This window comes from Oncorhynchus tshawytscha, unplaced genomic scaffold (assembly GCF_018296145.1).
Source record: "Oncorhynchus tshawytscha isolate Ot180627B unplaced genomic scaffold, Otsh_v2.0 Un_contig_2763_pilon_pilon, whole genome shotgun sequence".
Taxonomy (NCBI): domain Eukaryota; kingdom Metazoa; phylum Chordata; class Actinopteri; order Salmoniformes; family Salmonidae; genus Oncorhynchus; species Oncorhynchus tshawytscha.
The window spans coordinates 202,997-230,937 of NW_024609759.1; the positions used below are offsets into that span (position 1 = coordinate 202,997).

General features: G+C 43.0%; 1 protein-coding gene across 1 annotated transcript in view; it reads left to right on the forward strand.

Annotated features, from left to right (window-relative positions):
* Window positions 1-22,764: 22,764 nt before the first annotated feature.
* cand1 (cullin-associated and neddylation-dissociated 1) overlaps window positions 22,765-27,941 on the forward strand; it is a 63,578-nt gene continuing 58,401 nt past the window's right edge. The window contains 1 exon segment of the mRNA XM_042317653.1: window positions 22,765-23,110. Within this exon segment, the coding sequence (XP_042173587.1) occupies window positions 23,043-23,110 (68 nt within the window). The 5' untranslated portion in view covers window positions 22,765-23,042.

The following is a 27,941-nucleotide window of genomic DNA, read 5'->3' on the forward strand; positions in this document are numbered from 1 at the left end:
TATAATATAGAGAGGTAAATTATATATATATATATATATATATATATATATATATATATATGTATATTATAGATATATATATAGAGGTATATTATAGGTAGATATATATAGAGAGGTATATTATAGATATATATAGAGGTATATTATATATATATATATATATATATATATATATATATATATATATATATATATATAGAGGTATACTATAGGTAGATATATATAGAGAGGTATATTATATATATATAGAGAGGTATATTATAGATATATATAGAGAGGTATATTATATATATATATATATATAGAGGTATACTATAGGTAGATATATATAGAGAGGTATATTATAGATATATATAGAGAGGTATATTATAGATATATATATAGAGAGGAATACTATAGATATATATAGAGAGGTATATTATAGATATATATAGAGAGAGGTATATTATAGATATATATAGAGAGGTATATTATAGATATATATATAGAGAGGTATACTATAGATATATATAGAGAGGTATATTATATATATATATATATATATATATATATATAGAGAGAGAGAGAGAGAGATAGGCATACTATAGATATATATATAGAGAGGTATACTATAGATATATATAGAGAGGTATATTATAGATATATATAGAGAGTAGGAATACTATATATATATATATAGAGGTATATATATATATATATATACTATAGATATATATAGGTATATTATAGATATATATATAGAGAGGAATACTATAGATATATATAGGTATATATATATATATATATATAGAGAGAGAGAGAGAGAGAGGCATACTATAGATATATATAGAGAGGTATACTATAGATATATATAGCGAGAGGTATACTATAGATATATATAGAGAGGTATACTATAGATAGATATATAGAGAGGTATACTATATATATATATATATATATATATATATAGAGAGAGAGAGAGGTATACTATAGATATATATAGAGAGGTATATTATAGATATATATATATATATATATATAGAGAGGAATACTATAGATATATATAGAGAGGTATATTATAGATATATATATAGATATATATATATATAGAGAGAGAGGTATACTATAGATAGATATATAGAGAGGTATACTATATATATATATATAGAGAGAGAGAGAGGTATACTATAGATATATATAGAGAGGTATATTATATATATATATATATATATAGAGAGAGGAATACTATAGATATATAGTGAGAGGTATATTATATATATATATAGAGAGAGAGGAATACTATAGATATATATAGAGAGGTATATTATATATATAGAGAGAGAGAGGCATACTATAGATATATAGAGAGAGGTATACTATAGATATATATAGAGAGAGGTATACTATAGATATATATAGAGAGAGGAATACTATAGATATATATAGAGAGGTATATTATAGATATATATATAGCGATAGGTATACTATAGAAATATATAGAGAGGTATACTATAGATATATATATAGAGAGGTATACTATAGATATATATATATATAGAGGTATACTATAGATATATATAGAGAGAGAGGTATACTCTGGATATATATATAGAGAGAGAGGTATACTATAGATATATATATATAGAGGTATACTATAGATATATATATAGAGGTATACTATAGATATATATATAGAGAGAGAGGTATACTATAGATATATATAGAGAGAGGTATACTATAGATATATATAGAGAGGTATACTATAGATATACATAGAGAGGTATATTATATATATATATAGAGAGAGAGGTATACTATAGATATATATAGAGAGGTATACTATAGATATATATATAGAGAGAGGTATACTATAGGTAGATATATGTAGAGAGGTATATTATAGATATATATATATATATAGAGGTATATTATAGATATATATAGAGAGAGGTATACTATAGATAGATATATAGAGTGGTATACTATAGATATATATAGAGAGTTATACTATAGATATATATATATATAGAGAGAGAGGTATACTATAGATAGATATATAGAGAGGTATACTATAGATATATATAGAGAGGTATACTATAGATATATAGAGAGAGGTATACTATAGATATATATAGAGAGGTATACTATATATATATAGAGAGAGGTATACTATAGAGATGTATGCTATAGGTAGATATATATAGAGAGAGGTATACTAGAGATATATATATATATATATATATAGAATAGAGAGAGGTATACTATAGGTAGAGATAGAAAGTTATACTATAGGTAGATATAGAGAGAGGTATACTATAGGTGGATATAGAGAGAGGTATACTATAGGAGATATAGAGAGGTATACTATAGATATATATATATATATATATATAGATATATATATATATATAGAATAGAGAGAGGTATGCTATAGGTAGAGATAGAGGTATACTATAGGTAGAGATAGAAAGAGAGGTATACTATAGGTAGAGATAGAGAGAGGTATACTAGGTAGAGATAGAGAGAGGTATACTATAGGTAGAGATAGAGGTATACTATAGGTAGAGATAGAGAGAGGTATACTAGGTAGAGATAGAGAGAGGTATACTAGGTAGAGACAGAGAGAGGTATACTATAGGTAGAGATAGAGAGAGGTATACTATAGGTAGAGATAGAGAGAGGTATACTATAGGTAGAGATAGAGAGAGGTATACTATAGGTAGAGATAGAGAGAGGTATACTATAGGTAGAGATAGAGAGAGGTATACTATAGGTAGAGATAGAGAGAGGTATACTATAGGTAGAGATAGAGAGAGGTATACTATAGGTAGAGATAGAGAGAGGTATACTATAGGTAGAGAAAGAGGGAGAGAGCCGACTGGTGCACTAAGCAGCATAACAGTAACGTAGAAACCCAAACGCCTGTCATCTTCATCACTCAAGTGTTTCATGATGGCTTGGCAGCTTTTTCATGCAAATCATTCATAAAAAAGCTATGCTTAACCAACATTATATACAAATTGATATCAATATCCCAGGTTGAGATGATCCAAATAAATTTCTGTTCATTCATTCAATATAAACCATTTGGTATTACATATCTGTACTTGATGAAACTGAAATGAGTATCCTCATTGTTTTGCTTCTTATATTGATTTCATTACCTCAGGGCGACCTACGACAGATAGGTATTCATATTCTGAAGAGCCGTGGGCCATTTTTTATAGCATTAAAGCCTCAAACTGCCCCGCCGACTGAGTCTAATTGAGTTATTTTTAAATAGTCATTTTAATCATGTTTGACCTCTCGTCTGCCACAGTGTCATGAAACGGAATGCGCTGCATCAAACCGTGCCATATTTGATTTCAGACTCAAATGAGTTAAGATGTTGGAAACCGGTGAGCTGAATTTCAATTGGAGCACAGCTAGGGGAGATGCCAACGAGCAGTGGAGGACACCCACCTGGCTGTCAATACAGAAGAGGCAAATGTTGAATATGCATTTTAGAATTGGTCATTGTTTTAACATGCTTTCTGGAGCAGCAAGAGGAATTTCCCCTCCCCTACCTTCAGGCTTATGTTCAAACCCTACACCCCAACCAAGCACTCCGTTCTGCCACCTCTGGTCTCTTGGTCCTCTCACCCCTAAGGGAGGGCAGCTCCCTATCAGTCCAGTCCAAGCTCTTCTCTGACCTGTCACCCCTAAGGGAGGGCAGCTCCCTATCAGTCCAGTCCAAGCTCTTCTCTGACCTGTCACCCCTATAGGAGGGCAGCTCCCTATCAGCCCAGTCCAAGCTCTTCTCTGACCTGTCACCCCTATAGGAGGGCAGTTCCCGCTCAGCCCAGTCCAAGCTCTTCTCTGACCTGTCACCCCTATAGGAGGGCAGCTCCCTATCAGTCCAGTCCAAGCTCTTCTCTGACCTGTCACCCCTATAGGAGGGCAGCTCCCTATCTGAAGCTAGGACAGCGGAGTCCCTGCCCATCTTCTGGAAAACAGCCCAGTCCAAGCTCTTCTCTGACCTGTCACCCCTATAGGAGGGCAGTTCCCGCTCAGCCCAGTCCAAGCTCTTCTCTGTCCTCTCATCCCTACGGGAAGGCAGCTTCCTCTCAGTCCAGTCCAAGCTCTTCTCTGTCCTCTCACCCCTATAGGAGGGCAGCATCCTCTCAGCCCAGTCCAAGCTCTTCTCTGTCCTCTCACCCCAATGGTGGAACCAGCTTCCCCTGAAGCTAGGACAGCGGAGTCCCTGCCCATCTTCTGAAAACATCTGAAACCCCACCTCTTCAAACAGCATCTTAAATAATAACCCCCCCCTTCATCGTGAACATTCATGAACTCTTGACCCCCCCCCCCCTTACTAGCTCTGACCCAGCTGCTAGTTACTTGAATGAGGAAACATTTACTTACTCTGACAGTGATGTGGTTGTCCCATCTAGCTATACCTTAAGATGAACTCTAAGTCTCTCACTAACTGTAAGTCTCTCACTAACTGTAAGTCTCTCACTAACTGTAAACTTCTCTCACTAACTGTAAGTCTCTCACTAACTGTAAGTCTCTCACTAACTGTAATTCTCTCACTAACTGTAAGTCTCTCACTAACTGTAAGTCTCTCACTAACTGTAAGTCTCTCACTAACTGTAAGTCTCTCACTAACTGTAATTCTCTCACTAACTGTAAGTCTCTCACTAACTGTAAGTCTCTCACTAACTGTAAGTCTCTCACTAACTGTGTCTCTCACTAACTGTAACTGTTCTCTCACTAACTGTAATTCTCTCACTAACTGTAATTCTCTCACTAACTGTAAGTCTCTCACTAACTGTAAGTCTCTCACTAACTGTAATTCTCTCACTAACTGTAACTGTAAGTCTCTCACTAACTGTAATTCTCTCACTAACTGTAAGTCTCTCACTAACTGTCTCTCACTAACTGTAATTCTCTCACTAACTGTAATTCTCTCACTAACTGTAATTCTCTCACTAACTGTAACTGTCTCTCACTAACTGTAAGTCTCTCACTAACTGTAATTCTCTCACTAACTGTAAGTCTCTCACTAACTGTAAGTCTCTCACTAACTGTAATTCTCTCACTAACTGTAAGTCTCTCACTAACTGTAAGTCTCTCACTAACTGTAAGTCTCTCACTAACTGTAAGTCTCTCACTAACTGTAAGTCTCTCACTAACTGTAAGTCTCTCACTAACTGTAATTCTCTCACTAACTGTAATTCTCTCACTAACTGTAAGTCTCTCACTAACTGTAAACCTCTCACTAACTGTAAGTCTCTCACTAACTGTAATTCTCTCACTAACTGTAAGTCTCTCACTAACTGTAAGTCTCTCACTAACTGTAAGTCTCTCACTAACTGTAAGTCTCTCACTAACTGTAACTGTAAGTCTCTCTAACTCACTAACACTAACTGTAAACCTCTCACTAACTGTAATTCTCTCACTAACTGTAAGTCTCTCACTAACTGTAAGTCTCTCACTAACTGTAATTCTCTCACTAACTGTAATTCTCTCACTAACTGTAATTCTCTCACTAACTGTAAGTCTCTCACTAACTGTAATTCTCTCACTAACTGTAATTCTCTCACTAACTGTAAGTCTCTCACTAACTGTAATTCTCTCACTAACTGTAAGTCTCTCACTAACTGTAATTCTCTCACTAACTGTAAGTCTCTCACTAACTGTAAATCTCTCACTAACTGTAATTCTCTCACTAACTGTAAGTCTCTCACTAACTGTAAGTCTCTCACTAACTGTAATTCTCTCACTAACTGTAAGTCTCTCACTAACTGTAAGTCTCTCACTAACTGTAAGTCTCTCACTAACTGTAATTCTCTCACTAACTGTAAGTCTCTCACTAACTGTAATTCTCTCACTAACTGTAAGTCTCTCACTAACTGTAAGTCTCTCTGGATCAGAGCGTCTGCTAAATAACGTAAATAATGTAAAATGTAGATGATTGATTTGTGATTTTTCTGGTTGATTTACCAGTTTCTTTACACTGCTATCAGAAGTGAATTCGAGGAACCTCGTCTCAGCTGGTGCTAGCTTGGCCGGTCTGGCTGTTGAGTGAGAGTCCACATTTGCATGGCAGGATTTTGTCGTAGGCTTTGTTGGAGCTGTTGATAGCGTTCAGGGCTCGGGCACAGTCGGAAATGCCATTTTACATCCAAGGAGGGGGGGGGCACAACTAGTATTGCTTTAGAGCCCTAAAAACGCAAGATAGATTGTTCCTTCTGCTGTTCAAATGTACAAAAATGGGGTCTGAAATATAGCCCTACACATGAACAACCGTTGTTGTGTATAATAACCCAAGAAAGAGATGCCCCCCCCACTACAACATACAAGCGTAACCGAAACTCTACACATACGTTGCTCCTACCAACACACACAGATCAGCTAGACAGGATGAGCACCACAAAGCTATCAGAGATTCTTACAGGCTTCATAACTTCCACTAGACAGGATGAGCACCGCCAGGCTATCAGAGATTCTTACAGGCTTCATAACTTCCACTAGACAGGATGAGCACCGCCAGGCTATCAGAGATTCTTACAGGCTTCACAACTTCCACTAGACAGGATGAGCACCGCCAGGCTATCAGAGATTCTTACAGGCTTCATAACTTCCACTAGACAGGATGAGCACCGCCAGGCTATCAGAGATTCTTACAGGCTTCATAACTTCCACTAGACAGGATGAGCACCGCCAGGCTATCAGAGATTCTTACAGGCTTCATAACTTCCACTAGACAGGATGAGCACCGCCAGGCTATCAGAGATTCTTACAGGCTTCATAACTTCCACTAGACAGGATGAGCACCGCCAGGCTATCAGAGATTCTTACAGGCTTCACAACTTCCACTTCAATCATTATAACTACAGGCTACATTTCTGTTGAATTCGTGACACTACGCGATGAGCGTAACCTACACAGTAAGCCAAGCCGCCACTTCGCCAAGTGCCCAAATATTTTTCTGTGTGGAGAGTTTCAGAAAAAGCTAACCAAGTGAAATTAATTGCGTGTTCTATATAGCTGATGTGAAAAGTCGTACATAACCGTAGCCAATTAAAATCTAGCGCGAATAAGAGTAAATGCCCAATCAGAGAGCAACACACGCTGTAGCGAGAGAGCAGGGAGCGAGCGAAAAAGTATCTGTGTCCTTTTCATAGTAATGACATCACTTTCACAGTAGCATATCACACAACGCCTGTGTGTAATGCAAATGAATGATACGAGTGAACGTTTGCCGACTTATTTTAGTAGGCTACACACCGTATTGGTCTGATACTACTGCGACATACAACACGTAGGCCTATCTGAACTGCATCCATTTACACAACTGTCATTTTGCCACAAGAAAACACGCCATGTTGAAGAAAAGCACAACGAAGACTGGTAGCTCAAGATGGGCAGCACGCACCAAAACAATCAGCCTGGACTCATAGGCTAGACGTAACATAGTAAATGGAAATCCGGGACACTGAAATTAGTATGATATGTTACGTTTTGTATGGTTACAGAAAACAGAAGGTTACTGAAGGCAAAAACAAAAAGGGAGTGTGGTTGGTCAGAGTGAATGGGTATAATATAATATATATAATGCAAATGTCTACCAAGCCAAAGGTTGCATGTTTGAATCCCATCATGGAATCCCATCATGGACAACTTTAGCATTTTAGCAACTACTTAGCATGTTAACTAACCCTTTCCCTGACCTTAATCCTTTTAGTTAACCTTAACCCTTTAACCTAACTCTTTACCTTAACCCCTATTAGACAGCTAGTTAGTGTTAGCCACCTAGCTACCAAGCTAATGTTAGCAACAACAAATTGTGTTTTCAACTACATGCTCTTGCAGAGTTTTACTCATGAGTTTCAGTTGTTTGCTTGGAGTCGGTGTGCTCGTGCGCTCCTTTTTTCAAATGCAGCATCACTTCGCAGTTTTTCAACGCACCCATATGTACACAAGTTTGACACTGGTGTGAATGTAACGGATGTGAAACGGCTAGCTAGTTAGCGGTAGTGCTGAGGTAACGGATGTGAAACGGCTAGCTAGTTAGCAGTGGTGCTGAGGTAACGGATGTGAAACGGCTAGCTAGTTAGCGGTGGTGCTGAGGTAACGGATGTGAAACGGCTAGCTAGTTAGTGGTGGTGCTGAGGTAACGGATGTGAAACGGCTAGCTAGTTAGCGGTGGTGCTGAGGTAACGGATGTGAAATGGCTAGCTAGTTAGCGGTGGTGCACTCTAAATAGCGTTTCAATCGGTGACGTCACTCGCTCTGAGACCTTGAAGTAGTGGTTCCCCTTGCTCTGCAAGGGCCGTGGCTTTTGTGGAGCGATGGGTAACGATTCTTCGTGGGTGACTGTTGTTGATGTGTGCAGAGGGTCCCTGGTTCACGCCCAGGTATGGGCGAGGGGACGGTCTAAAGTTATACTGTTACATGTAGATCAGTAGCTTCAGACTGCAGTAACTTGTTGGGAACGTCGAGGAGCCCCAGGATTTTGTGAGTCATGTTAGCAATAAACGTAAAGCTTTCTATAAGCCTGTGCCCTCAAGTCTCACATATGCGTGAGTAGGTTTGATTTAACCGGGCATCTCTGTGATATTGCCACATGATTTCAAAATGACTGACGCCATTGGCGATGTGGCCAGTACCAGTCTTTTCAGTTTTTCCCCAGTGTACTACTGTGCATCCACCGTGGTTTTCCTAAAGGAGTTGTACAGGGAGCTACACACATTGAAAAAGTCCACTATTGCCTCCTCAGATGACGTAGCGTGCACCACAACCAAATGCAGACCTTGAACCAGTGGCTACAAAAAGCCTGCTTTCCCCCACTGATAATGCGGTTTGGGTAAGTGTCTAGACACACCTGCATTGGCTCCTCATCACCGAGGTGGTCAGGTGGCTGGGGTAATGCTGGCTCCTCATCACTGAGGAGGTCAGGTGGCTGGGGTAATGCTGGCTCCTCATCCCTGAGGTGGTCAGGTGGCTGGGGTAATGCTGGCTCCTCATCACTGAGGTGGTCAGGTAGCTGGGGTAACGCTGGCTCCTCATCACAGGTGGTCAGGTGGCTGGGGTAAAGCTGGCTCCTCATCACTGAGGAGGTCAGGTGGCTGGGGTAAAGCTGGCTCCTCATCACTGAGGAGGTCAGGTAGCTGGGGTAATGCTGTCTCCTCATCACTGAGGTGGTCAAGTGGCTGGGATAAAGCTGGCTCCTCATCACTGAGGTGGTCAGGTGGCTGGGGTAAAGCTGGCTCCTCATCACTGAGGAGGTCAGGTGGCTGGGGTAAAGCTGGCTCCTCATCACTGAGGTGGTCAGGTGGCTGGGGTAATGCTGGCTCCTCATCACTGAGGTGGTCAGGTGGTTGGGGTAACGCTGTCTCCTCATCACTGAGGTGGTCAGGTGGCTGGGGTAACGCTGTCTCCTCATCACTGAGGTGGTCAGGTGGCTTCTCATCACCGAGGTGGTCAGGTGGCTGGGGTAATGCTGTCTCATCACTGAGGTGCTCAGGTGCTAGTTGCTGGGGTAACAGAGGTGCAGGTGCTTGTTGTGACGTTACCCTCATGCTTCTGGTGCTAGGCCACGGCTCTTCTCCATCTTGTTGGTCAACAGGTGGCGTAGGGGGGTGGACAGGTATTTCATTTGCTGCTGGGGTCCTCAACCTCGGTGGTCGGGATAGCAGGCTGCTCAGTGAGCTCGGCATTGGTCTCAACATGGTGGTCCTCAGTGTTTTTTACTCTTGGTAGTGCCCAGCCATTTAAAGACATCCATGCTGATCAAAGCTTAGCCAACTAGCTATAATTATTCACCAAAACTTAACGAAGATAGCTTTAGCTGTCTGCAAAAATGAGGGAAAAAAAATTCCCTCTCTGTGAGAAAATAATGTACACTTGTTGACCCCACCCTGAGCTTTCTAAACAAGGTATTTAAGTACCTTATGACATTGCATGGCTAGGTGCACAATCAGAATGCATTTGGGGATTTTAACTACAAAATATTACATTATTACATCGCCCCTCCCTCCCCCATTGGTCAGCCTCTGTCTGGTCTGCGCTACTGGCAGGCCCAACAGCGCTACATTGGCAAAACCTGGCATGGAAATTCATATACCATTTGTTTGTTATGTTTACGGGGAAACAAACCTGGGGGGGGCACAAACTCTATCTGGAGGGTCCATGCCCAGCTTTGCCACCCCGTAGAGCCGGCCCTGGCAGGGCTACCAGCCAGAAGAACAGTTTAACAAACTCTGTGGTTGGGAGCAAACCGTTTTAAAACCCAGAGGCCCAACATGACGAGACTTCCGGGAATGCTTGTGAAGCAGGCTGGGATTTGGGGTTTGGAAAGTCAATAACAGAGGTGAAAAATGATTCCTTAGTTGTTCATTTTCTCAAAATCTAAAGACACAATCTAGATTCAAGCCCATGTCTTGAGTAGTTGAACCTGTCATCACTCCAACCTAGTGAAATTAACAAACGGACAAGTTTTCATTTTCTTAAAAAAAATGACTTTATGTCAAGGGAGTGCCTTTGATTTGATGGTTTAGACCGGAGATGGCCATTAGACCGGAGATGGCCGTTAGACCGGAGATGGCCATGAGACCGGGTGACCTGTTTCTGTGTAAGAGGCGAAGGGAGAGGCCCAATCCGGCCAATATTATGTCTTCTCCAGCAGGTGGCGTTGTTTTGTTTCTTTCGCGCACTACGTGATGAGTTTTTGTATGAAGGTCAATAGCTTCATTTCCAAAACAATAGGCGACAGATTTTCAATACGAATATACTCAAATTAGCATAAAAACAATATGCATATTTTCACACCAGAGACATGTTTCCAATTAAATTGACTTGTTGCAGATGAAAGGCTGTGTGAGGGCATAGTGCATAGCAAAATACCTTTTGAGGCTCCCAGTCCCATGTACCGAATAAGAAATACAAGTTAAATATGTTTCCATCGCATTAAAAGTGAGCCCACTCTGGTAGGTTTGCAATGTGCTCTCTAGCCAACAGCTGGCAGATACAGTGCAAGGTAAAGCTTACATGAGGAGATTAATATGGACAAAACAGACAGATGATTTATATTTGTTAAAATGGCAGCCAATTATCGATCATCATGTCTCAAGAAGCTTGTCACCCTTTGAAGTTCATCGTAACTCATTTCATCTGTAGCCTAATAAACTGGTTTCCTGAGTCGTAGTGGGAGGAGCACACAACAAATCATGGCGTGACTGCAAGTTAACGTCGATATGATGGTTAAGATTGAATCCTACTACACCGGCTCTGACGCTCGTCGGATGTGGCAGGGCTTGAAAACTATTCTGGACTACAAAGGGAAACCCAGACGGGAGCTGTCCAGTGACACGAGCCTATCAGATGAGCTAAATGCCTTTTATGGTCGCTTCGAGGCAAGCAACACTGAAGCATGCACGAGAGCACCAGCTGTTCTGGATGACTCTGTGATAACGCTCTCGGTAGCCGATGTGAACAAAACCTTTAAACAGGTCAACATTCACAAAGCCGCTTGGCCAGACGGATTACCAGGATGTGTACTCAAAGCTAGCATGGACCAACTGTCTTCACTGATATTTTCAAATTCTCCCTGACCGAGTCTGTAATACCTACATGTTTCAAGCAGACCACCATAGTCCCTGTGCCCAAGGAAGCGAAGGTAACCTGCCTTAATGATTACCGCCCCATAGCACTCACATTGGTAGGCATGAAGTGCTTTGAAAGGCTGGTCATGGCTCACATCAACAGCATCCTCCCAGACACCTATGTGAGAATGCTGTTCATTGACTACAGATCATCGTTCAACGCCATAGTGCCCACAAAGCTCATCACTAAGTTAAGGACTCTGGGACTAAACACCTCCCTCTGCAACTGGATCCTGGACTTCCTAACAGACCACCCCCAGGTGGTAAGAGTAGGCAACAACACGTCTGCCACTCTGATCCTTAACACTGGGGCCCCTCAGGGGTGTGTACTTAGTCCCCTCCTGTCCTTAGTCCCTCAATGTTCTACCACGACTGCATGGCTAAACACGACTCCAACACTATCATTAAGTTTGCTGACGACACAACAGTGGTAGGCCTCATCACCGACAACAATGAGACGGCCTATAGGGAGGAGGTCAGAGACCTGGCAGAGTGACAACCTCTCCCTCAATGTGAGCAAGACAAATGAGCTGATCGTGGACTACAGGAAAAGGAACAGGCCGAACAGGCCCTCATTAACATCGACGGGGCTGTAGTGGAGCGGGTCGAGAGTTTCAAGTTCCTTGGTGTCCACATCACCAACAAACTAACATGGTCCAAACAGACCAAGACGGTCGTGAAGAGGGCACGACAAAACCTATTCCCCTCAGGAGACTGAAAAGATTTGGCATGGGTCCCCAGATCCACAAAAGGTTCTACAGCTGCACCATCGCGAGCATCCTGACCGGTTTGGCAACTGCTCGGCATCTGACCGTAAGGGGCTACAGAGGGTAGTGCAAGTTATAGACTGTTTTCTCTGCTACCGCATGGCAAGCGGTACCGGAGGGCCAAGTCTAGGACAAAAAGGCTCCTCAACAGCTTCTACCCCCAAGCCATAAGACTGCTGAACAATTCATATAAATCGCCATCAGACTATTTACATTGACCCCTCTCCATTTTGTACACTGCTGCTGCTCATTGTTTATTGTCTATTCATAGTTACTTCACCCCTACCTACATGTACAAATTACCTCCACTAACCTGTACCCTGCACACTGACTCGGTACCAGTACCCCCTGTATATAACCTCCACACTGACTCTGTTCCGCCACCCCCTGTACATAGCCTCCACATTGACTCTGTACCGGTACCCCCTGTATATAGCCTCCACATTGACTCTGTACCGGTACCCCCTGTATATAGCCTCCACACTGACTCTGTTCCGCCACCCCCTGTACATAGCCTCCACATTGACTCTGTACCGGTACCCCCTGTATATAGCCTTCACATTGACTCTGTACCGGTACCCCCTGTATATAGCCTCCACATTGACTCTGTACCGGTACCCCGTGTATATAGCCTCCACACTGACTCGGTACCTGTACCCCCTGTATATAACCTCCACACTGACTCGGTACCTGTACCCCCTGTATATAGCCTCCACACTGACTCGGTACCAGTACCCCTGTATATAGCCTCCACACTGACTCGGTACCAGTACCCCCTGTATATAGCCTCCATACTGACTCGGTACCAGTACCCCCTGTATATAGCCTCCACACTGACTCGGTACCAGTACCCCTGTATATAGCCTCCATACTGACTCGGTACCAGTACCCCCTGTATATAGCCTCCATACTGACTCGGTACCAGTACCCCTGTATATAGCCTCCACACTGACTCGGTACCAGTACCCCCTGTATATAGCCTCCACACTGACTCGGTACCAGTACCCCCTGTATATAGCCTCCACACTGACTCGGTACCAGTACCCCCTGTATATAGCCTCCATACTGACTCGGTACCAGTACCCTCTGTATATAACCTCATTATTGTTATTCTTATTGTGTTACTTTTAATTTAAATTTTTTACTTTAGTCTATTTAGTAAATATTTTCTTAACTCTTCTTGAACTGCACTGTTGGTTAAGGGCTGGTCAGTCAGCATTTCACAGTAAAGTCTACACTGTTGGTTAAGGGCTGGTCAGTCAGCATTTCACAGTAAGGTCTACACTGTTGGTTAAGGGCTGGTCAGTCAGCATTTCACAGTAAGGTCTACACTGTTGGTTAAGGGCTGGTCAGTCAGCATTTCACAGTAAGGTCTACACTGTTGGTTAAGGGCTGGTCAGTCAGCATTTCACAGTAAGGTCTACACTGTTGGTTAAGGGCTGGTCAGTCAGCATTTCACAGTAAGGTCTACACTGTTGGTTAAGGGCTGGTCAGTCAGCATTTCACAGTAAGGTCTACACTGTTGGTTAAAGGGCTGGTCAGTCAGCATTTCACTGTAAGGTCTACACTGTTGGTTAAGGGCTTGTAAGTAAACATTTCACAGTAAGGTCTACACTGTTGGTTAAATGGCTTGTAGTAAGCGTTTCACAGTAAGGTCTACACTGTTGGTTAAGGGCTGGTCAGTCAGCGTTTCCATGGTAAGGTCTACACTGTTGGTTAAGGGCTGGTGTTTGCAGATGTTAAAGTGTAGGGCTGGCTTCTAGTCAGCATTTCACAGTAAGGTCTACACTGTTGGTTAAGGGCTTGTAAGTAAACAGTGATGGTTTCAGTACATGATATCGAGTACAGTATATACAATGAGATAAGGTAAACCAAGTGGCTGGCTAGTGATACATGTATTCATAAGGACACTGTTGGTTAAGGGCTGGTGAACAGTAAGTAACATTTAAGGTAGCATTGTTAAAGTGGCTAGTGATATATTACACCACTGTTGATTAAAGTGGCTGGTCAGTAGAGTCAGTGTCATTGACAGGTCTACACTCAATGTTAGTGGTGGGTTAACAGTCTGATGGCCTTGAGATAGAAGCTGTTTTTCAGTCTCTCGGTCCCAGCTTTGATGCACCTGTACTGACCTCGCCTTCTGGATGGCAGCGGGGTGAACAGGCAGTGGCTCGGGTGGTTGGTGTCCTTGATGATCTTTATGGCCTTCCTGTAGCATCGGGTGGTGTAGGTGTCCTGGAGGGCAGGTAGTTTGCCCCCGGTGATGCGTTTGTGCAGATCACTACCCTCTGGAGAGCCTTACGGTTGAGGATGGGCAGTTGCCATACCAGGGGCAGCCCGCCAGGATGTCGAGTGCATCATTTGTGACAGTAATTTCTTCAGCCTCTAGGTTGAAGAGGCGCTGCTGCGCCTTCCTCACGATGCTGTTGTGTGAGTGGACCAATTCAGTTTGTCTGTGATGTGTATGCCGAGAACTTAAAACTTGCTTCTCCACTACTGTATGGGGGTGTCTACACTGTTTGAAGTCCACAATCATCTCCTTAGTTTTTGACGTTGAGTGTGAGTTATTTTCCTGACACCACATCCGAGGGCCCTCACCTTCCCTGTAAGGGTCTCGTCGTTGTTGGTAATCAAGCCTACACTGTTGTGTCGTCCGCAAACTTGATGATTGAGTTGGAGGCGTGCATGGCCACGCAGTCGTGGGTGAACAGGGAGTACAGGAGAGGGCTCAGAACGCACCCAAGAGTCTACACTGTTGGTTAAGGGCTGGTCAGTCAGTGTTTCACTGTAAGGTCTACACTTGTGTATTTGGCGCATGTGACAAATAGTTTGATTTGATTTAGTATATTAATATTTGCACATAAAGGCGTTTCTCACACAATTCATTTTACCAACACAAAAAAGATCCCACCTTGTCTAGCATATGTAGTTTTGTTGACATTTGGAGAGCTTGTGGTTTCCATCAGGCCATTAGGCCTGTTGTGAAGAAAAAAATGATCTGACATGTACTTTACTTACATAAAAAGGTTGGATGGAAACCTGTTTAGTGAGACCAAATTTGGTCAACAAAAAACTGCAATGGCTTATTTGCTATTTGAGGTTTATTTGATAGAATATACGTTTCGAACTTTTTGGGTGCGTTCGTAAATTCACTCTGGCCATTTACTCTGATTTCAGAGCACTCTTGTCTGAGTGTGCCAGAGCGCAGAATAACTGATGAATTTACGAAACTCAACACCCGTTGAAAATGGCCAGTGTCAATAAACATCGGCAGAAAAAAGCGTAATGAAAGTAATTGCCAGCAGCACAGTTACAGTCACCAACACTCTGGATAACATGAAAACACCATAACCATCTCTGCCAGGGTGAGTAAAATGGTCAGAGTGAGATTTTCTCTCATTTGTGTCTGGAAGTAGCTAGCCAGATAGCTTGACTGCCTTTGTGAAGTCCGAGCGCCCGGATCAACCTTACTCCTCGGCCAGAGCATCCGGTGTGCGCTCCGGGAGCGAAACGTCTGAATGTAGGACAATCTGACAACGCCCTGAATTTATGAACGCCAAGGGCGGACTCTGAGTGCACTCTGACACTCCAGGTTGAATTTACGAACACACCCTATCGGAGTTGTCCGGAGATGGCTATGCATATTCATGATCTGAAGGCTATTAAGCATATCATTTTTCTACATTGAATTACAGGCGGTTGACGTCAACAACCCTCATTGAGTATTGAAATATGCATAAATAATTAGCCCGCCATGCCGCTTTATGAACAACAACTCCCATCGTTAGGGCGGAGAGAGACAGGTATTTGTCAGGAAATATTATCAGTTTATCCGTCTTCGGTTTAGCTATTTAAAAAATATATATTATATGAAGTTTAGCTAGCCAACGTTTCCATGACATCGCCTCGGGGTTTGGTCCTTATCAATAAAACGTTACAAGACATTGCAGAGTGATCGATTTGGCTGCTGGGGAGCAAGGAGACCAACAGCTCCGCTAAAACCATTAATAATAACAATTATTTATTGCATTTGTAAAGCGTTTTTAGTAACACAAGAATAATCTCAAAGCTCATAAAATAAAAGTTAACATAGAACAAGTTTAAAAACAAATATAAATAACCATATCATAAACGCGCCAATCAGTGTCTTGGAGGAAGGGTAGGCCAGCCGATAAAGGTGAGTCTTAAGGCCTGCTTTAAAAGCTCAAACACGGAACAGCCCTGCAATTGTCAGGAAGGGACATCCAGCGGCGTGGTGTAAAATGCACGGTCCCCCGACGTTCTGATCCGGGTCCTCGGTGCAAGCAGTTTGGCTTCATGCACCCAGAAAAATATGTGCCGTTTTCAAAGAATTGTTAAATAAATGTTAACTAGGCTATTTGATTGTAATATCATCACTGAATAACATATAACTACAAATGTCCTATTATTATATGCAAAACAATTGCGCACATCTAGCTGAGTCGCCATCAGCGTTATAGGCCTACAGCAAATAAACTATATGCTTTTAATGATCTGTAAACATCCATTGATCTTGCAATTTCAGATAGGTGAAGGTTGCCTCACCATAATGTCTCAATGTTGCCCACATATTCTACACCTGCATTGCTTGTTGTTTGGGGTTTTAGTCTGGGTTTCTACTGTGTAGCACTTTGAGACATCTGCTCAAGTTATTATCACCTGCTCAACATATTTAACGATTTCCGCTGACAGACATGATAGGCAACATTGATTGATGGGCCACGTCAGTTTGGCCAACTAGCTAACAGATCACGTCGATATGGCTGGTTAAACAAGCTAACCGTCAGGGGATTATCCAGATGTTGTTTGATTTGCTTTCTGTCTATACTGGTGATGACAGCAAGTCCAACTGACAACTTTACCAGGATGAGGACTTTCTGATGTTAAAACTTTTTCCAAAAGACTAATCTCTGTCGAAGCACATGTTGTTTGCTTAGTTAGCTAGCTTGTTAGCCACATGCCAAATGGATCAAATCAAATGTATTTATATAGCCCTTGTACATCAGCTGATATCTCAAAGGGCTGTACAGAAACCCAGCCTAAACCCCCAAACAGCAAGCAATGCAGGTGTAGAAGCACGGTGGCTAGGAAAAACTAATACCACCATACAATAATATTAGGATCTGCCTTCCATCACCCTATCTGAAAATATATAATCAATTGCTCTTTTACTGATCATGAAAAGTATGTAATTACGTGCTGTCTGTGTGAAGAAGCAGTTTCTGCCTATCTTCATACGGTACTATCAGAGTTTCTAAACCTAGAGGTGCAACATGGCTCAAAGTGGGAGAGATTGACTTGTCACTACTTGTTTTTGTAAGAACCATTGACTAGCTGAATATACCGAGTTGTCTGTTTGACCTACTTGCACACAGCTTGGACACCCATACATACCCCACAAGACATGCCACCAGAGGTCTGTTTAAACTACTGGCACACAGCTTGGACACCCATGCATACCCCACAAGACATGCCACCAGAGGTCTATTTAACCTACTGGCACACAGCTTGGACACCCATGCATACCCCACAAGACATGCCACCAGAGGTCTGTTTAAAGTACTGGCACACAGCTTGGACACCCATGCATACCCCACAAGACATGCCACCAGAGGTCTGTTTAACCTACTGGCACACAGCTTGGACACCCATGCATACCCCACAAGACATGCCACAGAGGTCTATTTAACCTACTGGCACACAGCTTGGACACCCATGCATACCCCACAAGACATGCCACCAGAGGTCTATTTAACCTACTGGCACACAGCTTGGACACCCATGCATACCCCACAAGACATGCCACCAGAGGTCTGTTTAAACTACTGGCACACAGCTTGGACACCCATGCATACCCCACAAGACATGCCACCAGAGGTCTGTTTAAACTACTAGCACACAGCTTGGACACCCATGCATACCCCACAAGACATGCCACCAGAGGTCTGTTTAAACTACTGGCACACAGCTTGGACACCCATGCATACCCCACAAGACATGCCACCAGAGGTCTCTTCACAATCCCCAAGTCCAGAACATTCTATGGGAGGCCCACAGTACCACTTATAGCCATGTCTACATGGAGCTCTATTCCACATCAGCAGTAGAATCAGATACAAAAAACACAAGGTACAACTACACCTTGTGGAACAGCGGGGACTGTGAATTTTTTTTTAATTTGTATTATTTTTTTAAACTTCTATTTAGTAAATATTTTCTTAACTCTTCTTGAACTGCACTGTTGGTTAAGGGCTGGTTCAGCATTTCACAGTAAAGGCTGGTTCAGTCAGCATTTCACAGTAAGGTCTACACTGTTGGTTAAGGGCTGGTCAGTCAGCATTTCACAGTAAGGTCTACACTGTTGGTTAAGGTCAGCTGGTAAGGTCTACACTGTTGGTTAAGGGCTGGTCAGTCAGCATTTCACAGTAAGGTCTACACTGTTGGTTAAGGGCTGGTCAGTCAACATTTCACAGTAAGGTCTACACTGTTGGTTAAGGGCTGGTCAGTCAGCATTTCACTGTAAGGTCTACACTGTTGGTTAAGGGCTGGTCAGTCAGCATTTCACAGTAAGGTCTACACTGTTGGTTAAGGGCTGGTCAGTCAGCATTTCACTGTAAGGTCTACACTGTTGGTTAAAGGGCTTGTAAGTAAGCATTTCACAGTAAGGTCTACACTTGTGTATTTGGCGCATGTGACAAATAGTTTGATTTGATTTAGTATATTAATATTTGCACATAAAGGCGTTTCTCACACAATTCATTTTACCAACACAAAAAAGATCCCACCTTGTCTAGCATATTTAGTTTTGTTGAAATTTTGAGAGCTTGTGGTTTCCATCAGACCATTAGGCCTGTTGTGAGAAATAATGATCTGACATGTACTTTACTTGAATAAAAAGGTTGGATGGAAACCTGTTTAGTGAGAGTGTCGAATTTGGTCAACAAAAAACTGCAATGGCTTATTTGCTATGTGAGGTTTATTTGATAGAATATACGTTTCGAACTTTTTGGGTGCGTTCGTAAATTCACTCTGGCCATTTACTCTGATTTCAGAGCACTCTTGTCTGAGTGTGCCAGAGCGCAGAATAACTGATGAATTTACGAAACTAAACACCCGTTGAAAATGGCCAGTGTCAGTAAACATCGGCAGAAAAAAGCGTAATGAAAGTAATTGCCAGCAGCACAGTTACAGTCACCAACACTCTGGATAACATGAAAACACCATAACCATCTCTGCCAGGGTGAGTAAAATGGTCAGAGTGAGATTTTCTCTCATTTGTGTCTGGAAGTAGCTAGCCAGATAGCTTGACTGCCTTTGTGAAGTCCGAGCGCCCGGATCAACCTTACTCCTCGGCCAGAGCATCCGGTGTGCGCTCCGGGAGCGAAACGTCTGAATGTAGGACAATCTGACAACGCCCTGAATTTATGAACGCCAAGGGCGGACTCTGAGTGCACTCTGACACTCCAGGTTGAATTTACGAACACACCCTATCGGAGTTGTCCGGAGATGGCTATGCATATTCATGATCTGAAGGCTATTAAGCATATAATTTTTCTACATTGAATTACAGGCGGTTGACGTCAACAACCCTCATTGAGTATTGAAATATGCATAAATAATTAGCCCGCCATGCCGCTTTATGAACAACAACTCCCATCGTTAGGGCGGAGAGAGACAGGTAATTGTCAGGAAATATTATCAGTTTATCCGTCTTCGGTTTAGCTATTTAAAAAAATATATATTATATGAAGTTTAGCTAGCCAACGTTTCCATGACATCGCCTCGGGGGTTTGGTCCTTATCAATAAAACGTTACAAGACATTGCAGAGTGATCGATTTGGCTGCTGGGGAGCAAGGAGACCAACAGCTCCGCTAAAACCATTAATAATAACAATTATTTATTGCATTTGTAAAGCGTTTTTAGTAACACAAGAATAATCTCAAAGCTCATAAAATAAAAGTTAACATAGAACAAGTTTAAAAACAAATATAAATAACCATATCATAAACGCGCCAATCAGTGTCTTGGAGGAAGGGTAGGCCAGCCGATAAAGGTGAGTCTTAAGGCCTGCTTTAAAAGCTCAAACACGGAACAGCCCTGCAATTGTCAGGAAGGGACATCCAGCGGCGTGGTGTAAAATGCACGGTCCCCCGACGTTCTGATCCGGGTCCTCGGTGCAAGCAGTTTGGCTTCATGCACCCAGAAAAATATGTGCCGTTTTCAAAGAATTGTTAAATAAATGTTAACTAGGCTATTTGATTGTAATATCATCACTGAATAACATATAACTACAAATGTCCTATTATTATATGCAAAACAATTGCGCACATCTAGCTGAGTCGCCATCAGCGTTATAGGCCTACAGCAAGTAAACTATATGCTTTTAATGATCTGTAAACATCCATTGATCTTGCAATTTCAGATAGGTGAAGGTTGCCTCACCATAATGTCTCAATATTGCCCACATATTCTACACCTGCATTGCTTGTTGTTTGGGGTTTTAGTCTGGGTTTCTACTGTGTAGCACTTTGAGACATCTGCTCAAGTTATTATCACCTGCTCAACATATTTAACGATTTCCGCTGACAGACATGATAGGCAACATTGATTGACGGGCCACGTTAGTTTGGCCAACTAGCTAACAGATCACGTCGATATGGCTGGTTAAACAAGCTAACCGTCAGGGGATTATCCAGATGTTGTTTGATTTGCTTTCTGTCTATACTGGTGATGACAGCAAGTCCAACTGACAACTTTACCAGGATGAGGACTTTCTGATGTTAAAACTTTTTCCAAAAGACTAATCTCTGTCGAAGCACATGTTGTTTGCTTAGTTAGCTTGTTAGCCACATGCCAAATGGATCAAATCAAATGTATTTATAAAGCCCTTCGTACATCAGCTGATATCTCAAAGTGCTGTACAGAAACCCAGCCTAAAACCCCAAACAGCAAGCAATGCAGGTGTAGAAGCACGGTGGCTTGGAAAAACTAATACCACCATATAATAATATTAGGATTTGCCTTCCATCACCCTATATGAAAATATATAATCAATTGCTCTTTTACTGATCATGAAAAGTATGTAATTACGTGCTGTCTGTGTGAAGAAGCAGTTTCTGCCTATCTTCATACGGTACTATCAGAGTTTCTAAACCTAGAGGTGCAACATGGCTCAAAGTGGGAGAGATTGACTTGTCACTACTTGTTTTTGTAAGAACCATTGACTAGCTGAATATACCGAGTTGTCTGTTTGACCTACTTGCACACAGCTTGGACACCCATACATACCCCACAAGACATGCCACCAGAGGTCTCTTCACAATCCCTAAGTCCAGAACATTCTATGGGAGGCCCACAGTACCACTTATAGCCATGTCTACATGGAGCTCTATTCCACATCAGCAGTAGAATCAGATACAAAAAAACACAAGGTACAACTACACCTTGTGGAACAGTGGGGACTGTGAAGAGACACACACATTCTACACACGTACAGTGTAATATTGTTGTATGGTGGTATTATTTATTTTGTATTGTAGCTATGTAGTGGTCTAAAATTTTTTATATGATGTACTGTTTTATATTGTGTTTTATATGTAAAGTGTCTTAATGTGTTTGGTCCCCAGGTTGAGATAGCAGGTCATGAGGAGCCTTAATAAATACAAATACATCGCGAGACTTGACCTGAGAAACAGACCAGGCCGGGATTTGAGGAGTCAATGAGAGAAGTGACAAATGCTTCATTAGTTGTACATTTTCTCGAAATCTGAAAGCACAACGTAGATTCAAGCCACGTAGTAGAAAGTAGTCTTAAGTAGTAGAACATGTCATTACTCCAACCTAATTAAAGGGACAAACTGACCCGTTTTAATTTTCGTCAAAAACAACTTTATATCGAAGGAGTGTTTTTGAGTTGACGGACTGCACATGCGCAGTTCGGCAGGAGACGACCACCCCGATTGACTTGTTTCTCCGCATGAGTTTAGCTAGCCAACGCCGCCATGACATCACCTACAAAGTGTGATCGAATATTTCTGTTGGATAAGCAGTTTTAGGCCATCTTCTCTGGGACTATCTTTGATTGAGGTTTCCAAGACGACCACCACCGTTAAACGGTCATCACTAGTTACCACAGCCACAAAGTCATCATTATGGCCTTAAACCTTAAACGAAGACCCCCAAAAAAAAGCACATTTTTGTTTTCATATTAAAATGTTTTTTTTTTTTTTTTTTTAACGATATAGACAAGTTTTACTTTATGGCTGTGGTAACTAGTGACAACACAGACAAACTCACTAGTCTGGTCCTTCCCCTCTATAATAAACTCTGACCTTTGACCCCCCCCCAGTAGCGACCTCATCTGGTTCTGCAGCTCCTCCTCTCTGCAGAGCAAAGGGAGATCTCCATTCAAACACATCCAAAAACTCCGCAGGATGAGACTAAATTCTCTGCTATTCCGCCGCTGATCATCACTTCTCTCCGTCGAAAGGAAAGTGGAAATTGAAATCGATTTCAAATCGTTTTTAAGAGAAGTAAAAATAGCTAAATAAAGTGGATAAGAATTTCCGCTCCGTGATTACCGACTGGTGGTTGCTAAGCAGGCTACTCCAACAGACTGCAAACATGGCGAGCGCCTCGTACCATATCTCTAATCTATTGGAAAAAATGACATCAAGCGACAAGGATTTCAGGTAAATACAATATTCTAACAATCTATGCATTTGAAATGAATGACGCTGTGATTCTGAACTTGGACTCAAACCGGTATATCGTCCCGTGTGAAAACCCTGCTAGTTAGCTCGTTTTAGGCCTCAAATCAATTCTGTCGTTTGGCTAGTCGGCTAACGTTCGCTAGCTAGCTAACAATATTAGCCACTCGCTATAAACACATTCTTGCGAGGAACCCAGATTAACATGTTGACCATTTTTATATTTCTAATTTGTCAGTTTTGCAAAGTGTGTGTGTGTGTATATATAGCTAGCTAGTTACATTTAACACTGTCATGTTGCTAGCTAGCTGGCTAACTCGCTCTGACAAGTCGTTACTGTCAACGCTAACATGCTAGGAAACTAGCTAACGTTTTGAGGTAGCAAAAGTTATCGAATTTGGCTAGATAACTCAAGTGGACTACACTAGTTAGCTAGGTTGTTAACTTAGTAGTTAGCTAGAAAGCACATATCCTAGCACTCTACAGATGCCATATGAATGATTGCTTAGCTAACGTTAGCTAACAACAGTACATCCCATAACATAATTCAGCCTGCATGTTTGTTGTTGGCTGATCGGGGAGTCAAAATGTAGTTCATTTAGTTAGCTTTGAAGCATACCACTACCTCTCTGTCAGGTGTTTTATATTAACCATACCAAACACACAATCATAAACAACTTGATTGACTTCCAACCCAAACCGTGAATTTAGTCTACAGCCAAATCAACTCCTCATTAGAGAAACAGTTTTTTTTTTTTTCGAGAGAGAGAGATGCTCTGAAATGTCAGATGTTACAACTATAAAACATATGGAATGTAACCAGTCCCCTGACATACTGAGTGTGCCTCAATAATATGTAATATCTGTCCTGCCCATCTCTGAAACGGTTGACCATAACCATGCATTAACCTCACCCCTGAGCTCAGCTAGAGTGAGCCGTCTGGTTGGATGAGATTTCCTATGTACTTGTGGGAACTCTTAGTCAATTTACGCTGCTTCCCAGATTCTCAGTCTTGCCAATAACTCTACACATCCCAGACTATTTCAGGTTCATAACAATGACTGACGGTGGCTTGTGTTCTGTGGTACCTGGGGTGGAACGGTGAGAAATGGTACAGGACTATTGTACAGGGAGCCTGTTCCACTGTGTGCCCCCATTGCCTTGTAGTTTTGAGGGATTGCCTATGCAGCTGCCAAAAGCACGACTTGACACCAGCACAATGGATTATCCATCATGGTTGAGTAATATTTTAAATCCACCTCTAGATTCTAAACTCTGAAGTGAGTCAGTCAAGAAGTAGCTGTTGAGAGTTTAGGCCTAACCTCTGAGTCTGGAGATGGGGGTTGAGTCTGGAGATGGGGGTTGAGTCTGGAGATGGGGGTTGAGTCTGGAGATGGGGGTTGAGTCTGGAGATGGGGGTTGAGTCTGGAGATGGGGGTTGAGTCTGGAGATGGGGGTTGAGTCTGGAGATGGGGGTTGAGTCTGGAGATGGGGGTTGAGTCTGGAGATGGGGGTTGAGTCTGGAGATGGGGGTTGAGTCTGAGATGGGGGTTGAGTCTGGAGATGGGGGTTGAGTCTGGAGATGGGGGTTGAGTCTGGAGATGGGGGTTGAGTCTGGAGATGGGGGTTGAGTCTGGAGATGGGGGTTGAGTCTGGAGATGGGGTTGAGTCTGGAGATGGGGGTTGAGTCTGGAGATGGGGGTTGAGTCTGGAGATGGGGGTTGAGTCTGGAGATGGGGGTTGAGTCTGGAGATGGGGGTTGAGTCTGGAGATGGGGGTTGAGTCTGGAGATGGGGGTTGAGTCTGGAGATGGGGGTTGAGTCTGGAGATGGGGGTTGAGTCTGGAGATGAGTCTGGAGATGGGGGTTGAGTCTGGAGATGGGGGTTGAGTCTGGAGATGGGGTTGAGTCTGGAGATGGGGGTTGAGTCTGGAGATGGGGGTTGAGTCTGGAGATGGGGGTTGAGTCTGGAGATGGGGGTTGAGTCTGGAGATGGGGGTTGAGTAGACTATCTGCCATTTGTGTCAGAGGTAGGCCTATTTGAGTTCTAACATTATAGAGGGAGGAAAGGAGGGCTCCTTGTTTCTGCATGTTTGCATGGTGACATCATTATTAGCAGGGGAAATCAATGGCCTGTCACATTTGAGTGGGAGGTCTAATGTTATCCACTCTGTCATGTTTGTGTAGGTGTGAGTCTTGTTGTCCTCGTCTAATTTAGGGCCCTATAAATTGAGGGTGGTGGAGAACGAGGACAGAATCCAGACATTAAATGGGTTCATTTGCACAAGATTATCATAAAATATGAACAAAATGTATCAGTGACTTGTATTTTCCATCAGATCGGGAATACCCCTGTCTGTGTGTACACGTATTGTCTACCACTAAGTGTAGCCGTTAGCGATGATGCTAATAATGACAACCGTCTTCTGGTAGATGGAAAGGCTTTCACAAACACCTTCTCAATTAAATGTTCACTACATAGTAGCTAATCTGGCAAAATTATATATAATGATGTTCCCTTTATTTTTTTGATCATGTCTCTCACTAAGTGTGGGTGCTCCCAGTCCATTACCTCATGCCGTGCGGTCAAAGAAATCTCATTTAAATGATTAACAATCACGTGTACTACAGAAACACCGCTAACCAAACAAGTCTCTTGCTGGTGCCACAGAGTTAAAGGGTATCTACACCCTAAAATGTGCATTTCTTAGATTTGACCCATACCTGTGGTTTAACCATTGTTGTGGACTTAGAACATCTCATTAAAAACAATGTAGGTGTGATATTTGACAGGAAAACCTGAAAAACAACTAAACAGAGAAAATGGAATTTGGGGAAAAATAAAAACGTACAGTATTTTATAAGGTTCTACTGATGTTTATCAAGTGTGGTGGTAGTGAAGATTGATTTCCACTATAGAAGATCACTCCCTGGTAGAAAGTGATTTCCCATGCACCAGTTTAGATACACAGGAGTGTGGGTGCTCCAGCCCATTACCTCATGCTGTGGGGCTGCTGCTCAGTGAGTGTGGGTGCTCCCTTCCATTACCTCATGCTGTGGGCTGCTGCTCCCTTCCATTCTCTCAGTGAGTGTGGGTGCTCCTCCAGTCCATTCCATTACCTCATGCTGTGGGGCTGCAGTGAGTGTGGGGCTGTCCATTACCTCATGCTGTGGGGCTGCCACTCAGTGAGTGTGGGTGCTCCAGTCCATTACCTCATGCTCAGTGAGTGTGGGGGCTGTCACTCAGTGAGTGTGGGTGCTCCAGTCCATTACCTCATGCTGTGGGGCTGCCACTCAGTGAGTGTGGGTGCTCCAGTCCATTCCATGCTGTGGGGCTACCTCAGTGAGTGTGGGGCATGCTGTGGGGCTCAGTGAGTGTGGGTGCTCCAGTCCATTACCTCATGCTGTGGGGCTGTCTCTCAGTGAGTGTGGGTGCTCCAGTCCATTACCTCATGCTGTGGGGCTGTCTCTCAGTGAGTGTGGGTGTCCAGTCCATTACCTCATGCTGTGGGGCTCTCAGTGAGTGTGGGTGCTCCAGTCCATTACCTCATGCTGTGGGGCTGTCTCTCAGTGAGTGTGGGTGCTCCAGTCCATTACCTCATGCTGTGGGGCTGTCTCCAGTTGGGTGCTCCAGTCCATTACCTCATGCTGTGGGGCTGCCACTCATGCTGTGGGGCTGTGAGTGTGGGTGCTCCAGTCCATTACCTCATGCTGTGGGGCTCTCAGTGAGTGTGGGTGCTCCAGTCCATTACCTCATGCTGTGGGGCTGTCTCTCAGTGAGTGTGGGTGCTCCAGTCCATTACCTCATGCTGTGGGGCTGTCTCAGTGAGTGTGGGTGCTCCAGTCCATTACCTCATGCTGTGGGGCTGTCTCTCAGTGAGTGTGGGTGCTCCAGTCCATTACCTCATGCTGTGGGGCTGTCTCTCAGTGAGTGTGGGTGCTCCAGTCCATTACCTCATGCTGTGGGGCTGTCTCTCAGTGAGTGTGGGTGCTCCAGTCCATTACCTCATGCTGTGGGGCTGTCTCTCAGTGAGTGTGGGTGCTCCAGTCCATTACCTCATGCTGTGGGGCTGTCTCTCAGTGAGTGTGGGTGCTCCAGTCCATTACCTCATGCTGTGGGGCTGTCTCTCAGTGAGTGTGGGTGCTCCAGTCCATTACCTCATGCTGTGGGGCTGTCTCTCAGTGAGTGTGGGTGCTCCAGTCCATTACCTCATGCTGTGGGGCTGTCTCTCAGTGAGTGTGGGTGCTCCAGTCCATTACCTCATGCTGTGGGGCTGCATGGGTATTCAGTCCATTTTTCTTTCAGTCCTCTCATGCTGTCCTCAGTGAGTGTTGCTCCAGTCCATGTCATGCTGTGGGGCTGTTTAAGTGTGGGGGGTGCTCCAGTCCATTACCTCATGCTGTGGGGCTGCCTCTCAGTGAGTGTGGGTGCTCCAGTCCATTACGTCATGCTGTGGGGCTGTCTCTCAGTGAGTGTGGGCCATGGACCTCATGCATTATTCATTATTTTTCTTTCCTCTCTTCCTTCTCGCTGTCCCTCTTGTTTAAAAAGCTTCTTGCGTTCCGATGAGGGGGACACACACACACACACACGTCAGAGATGATCAACGAGCCTAGTGTTGAGAAGCATAGTATTTAGGAAAAGGTCTTTGTTGAATCGCACCAGGAGTTCTGTGATGTGTTAAGATGGAGACAAGATGGTGTCTTAAAGCTGATTGTGTGTGATGTATACTCCCATGTATTAAATTGGATATGATGGTAAGTTAACCCCCCCAACACCCCCACACACACACTCTTAAGAGATCAGAACTGG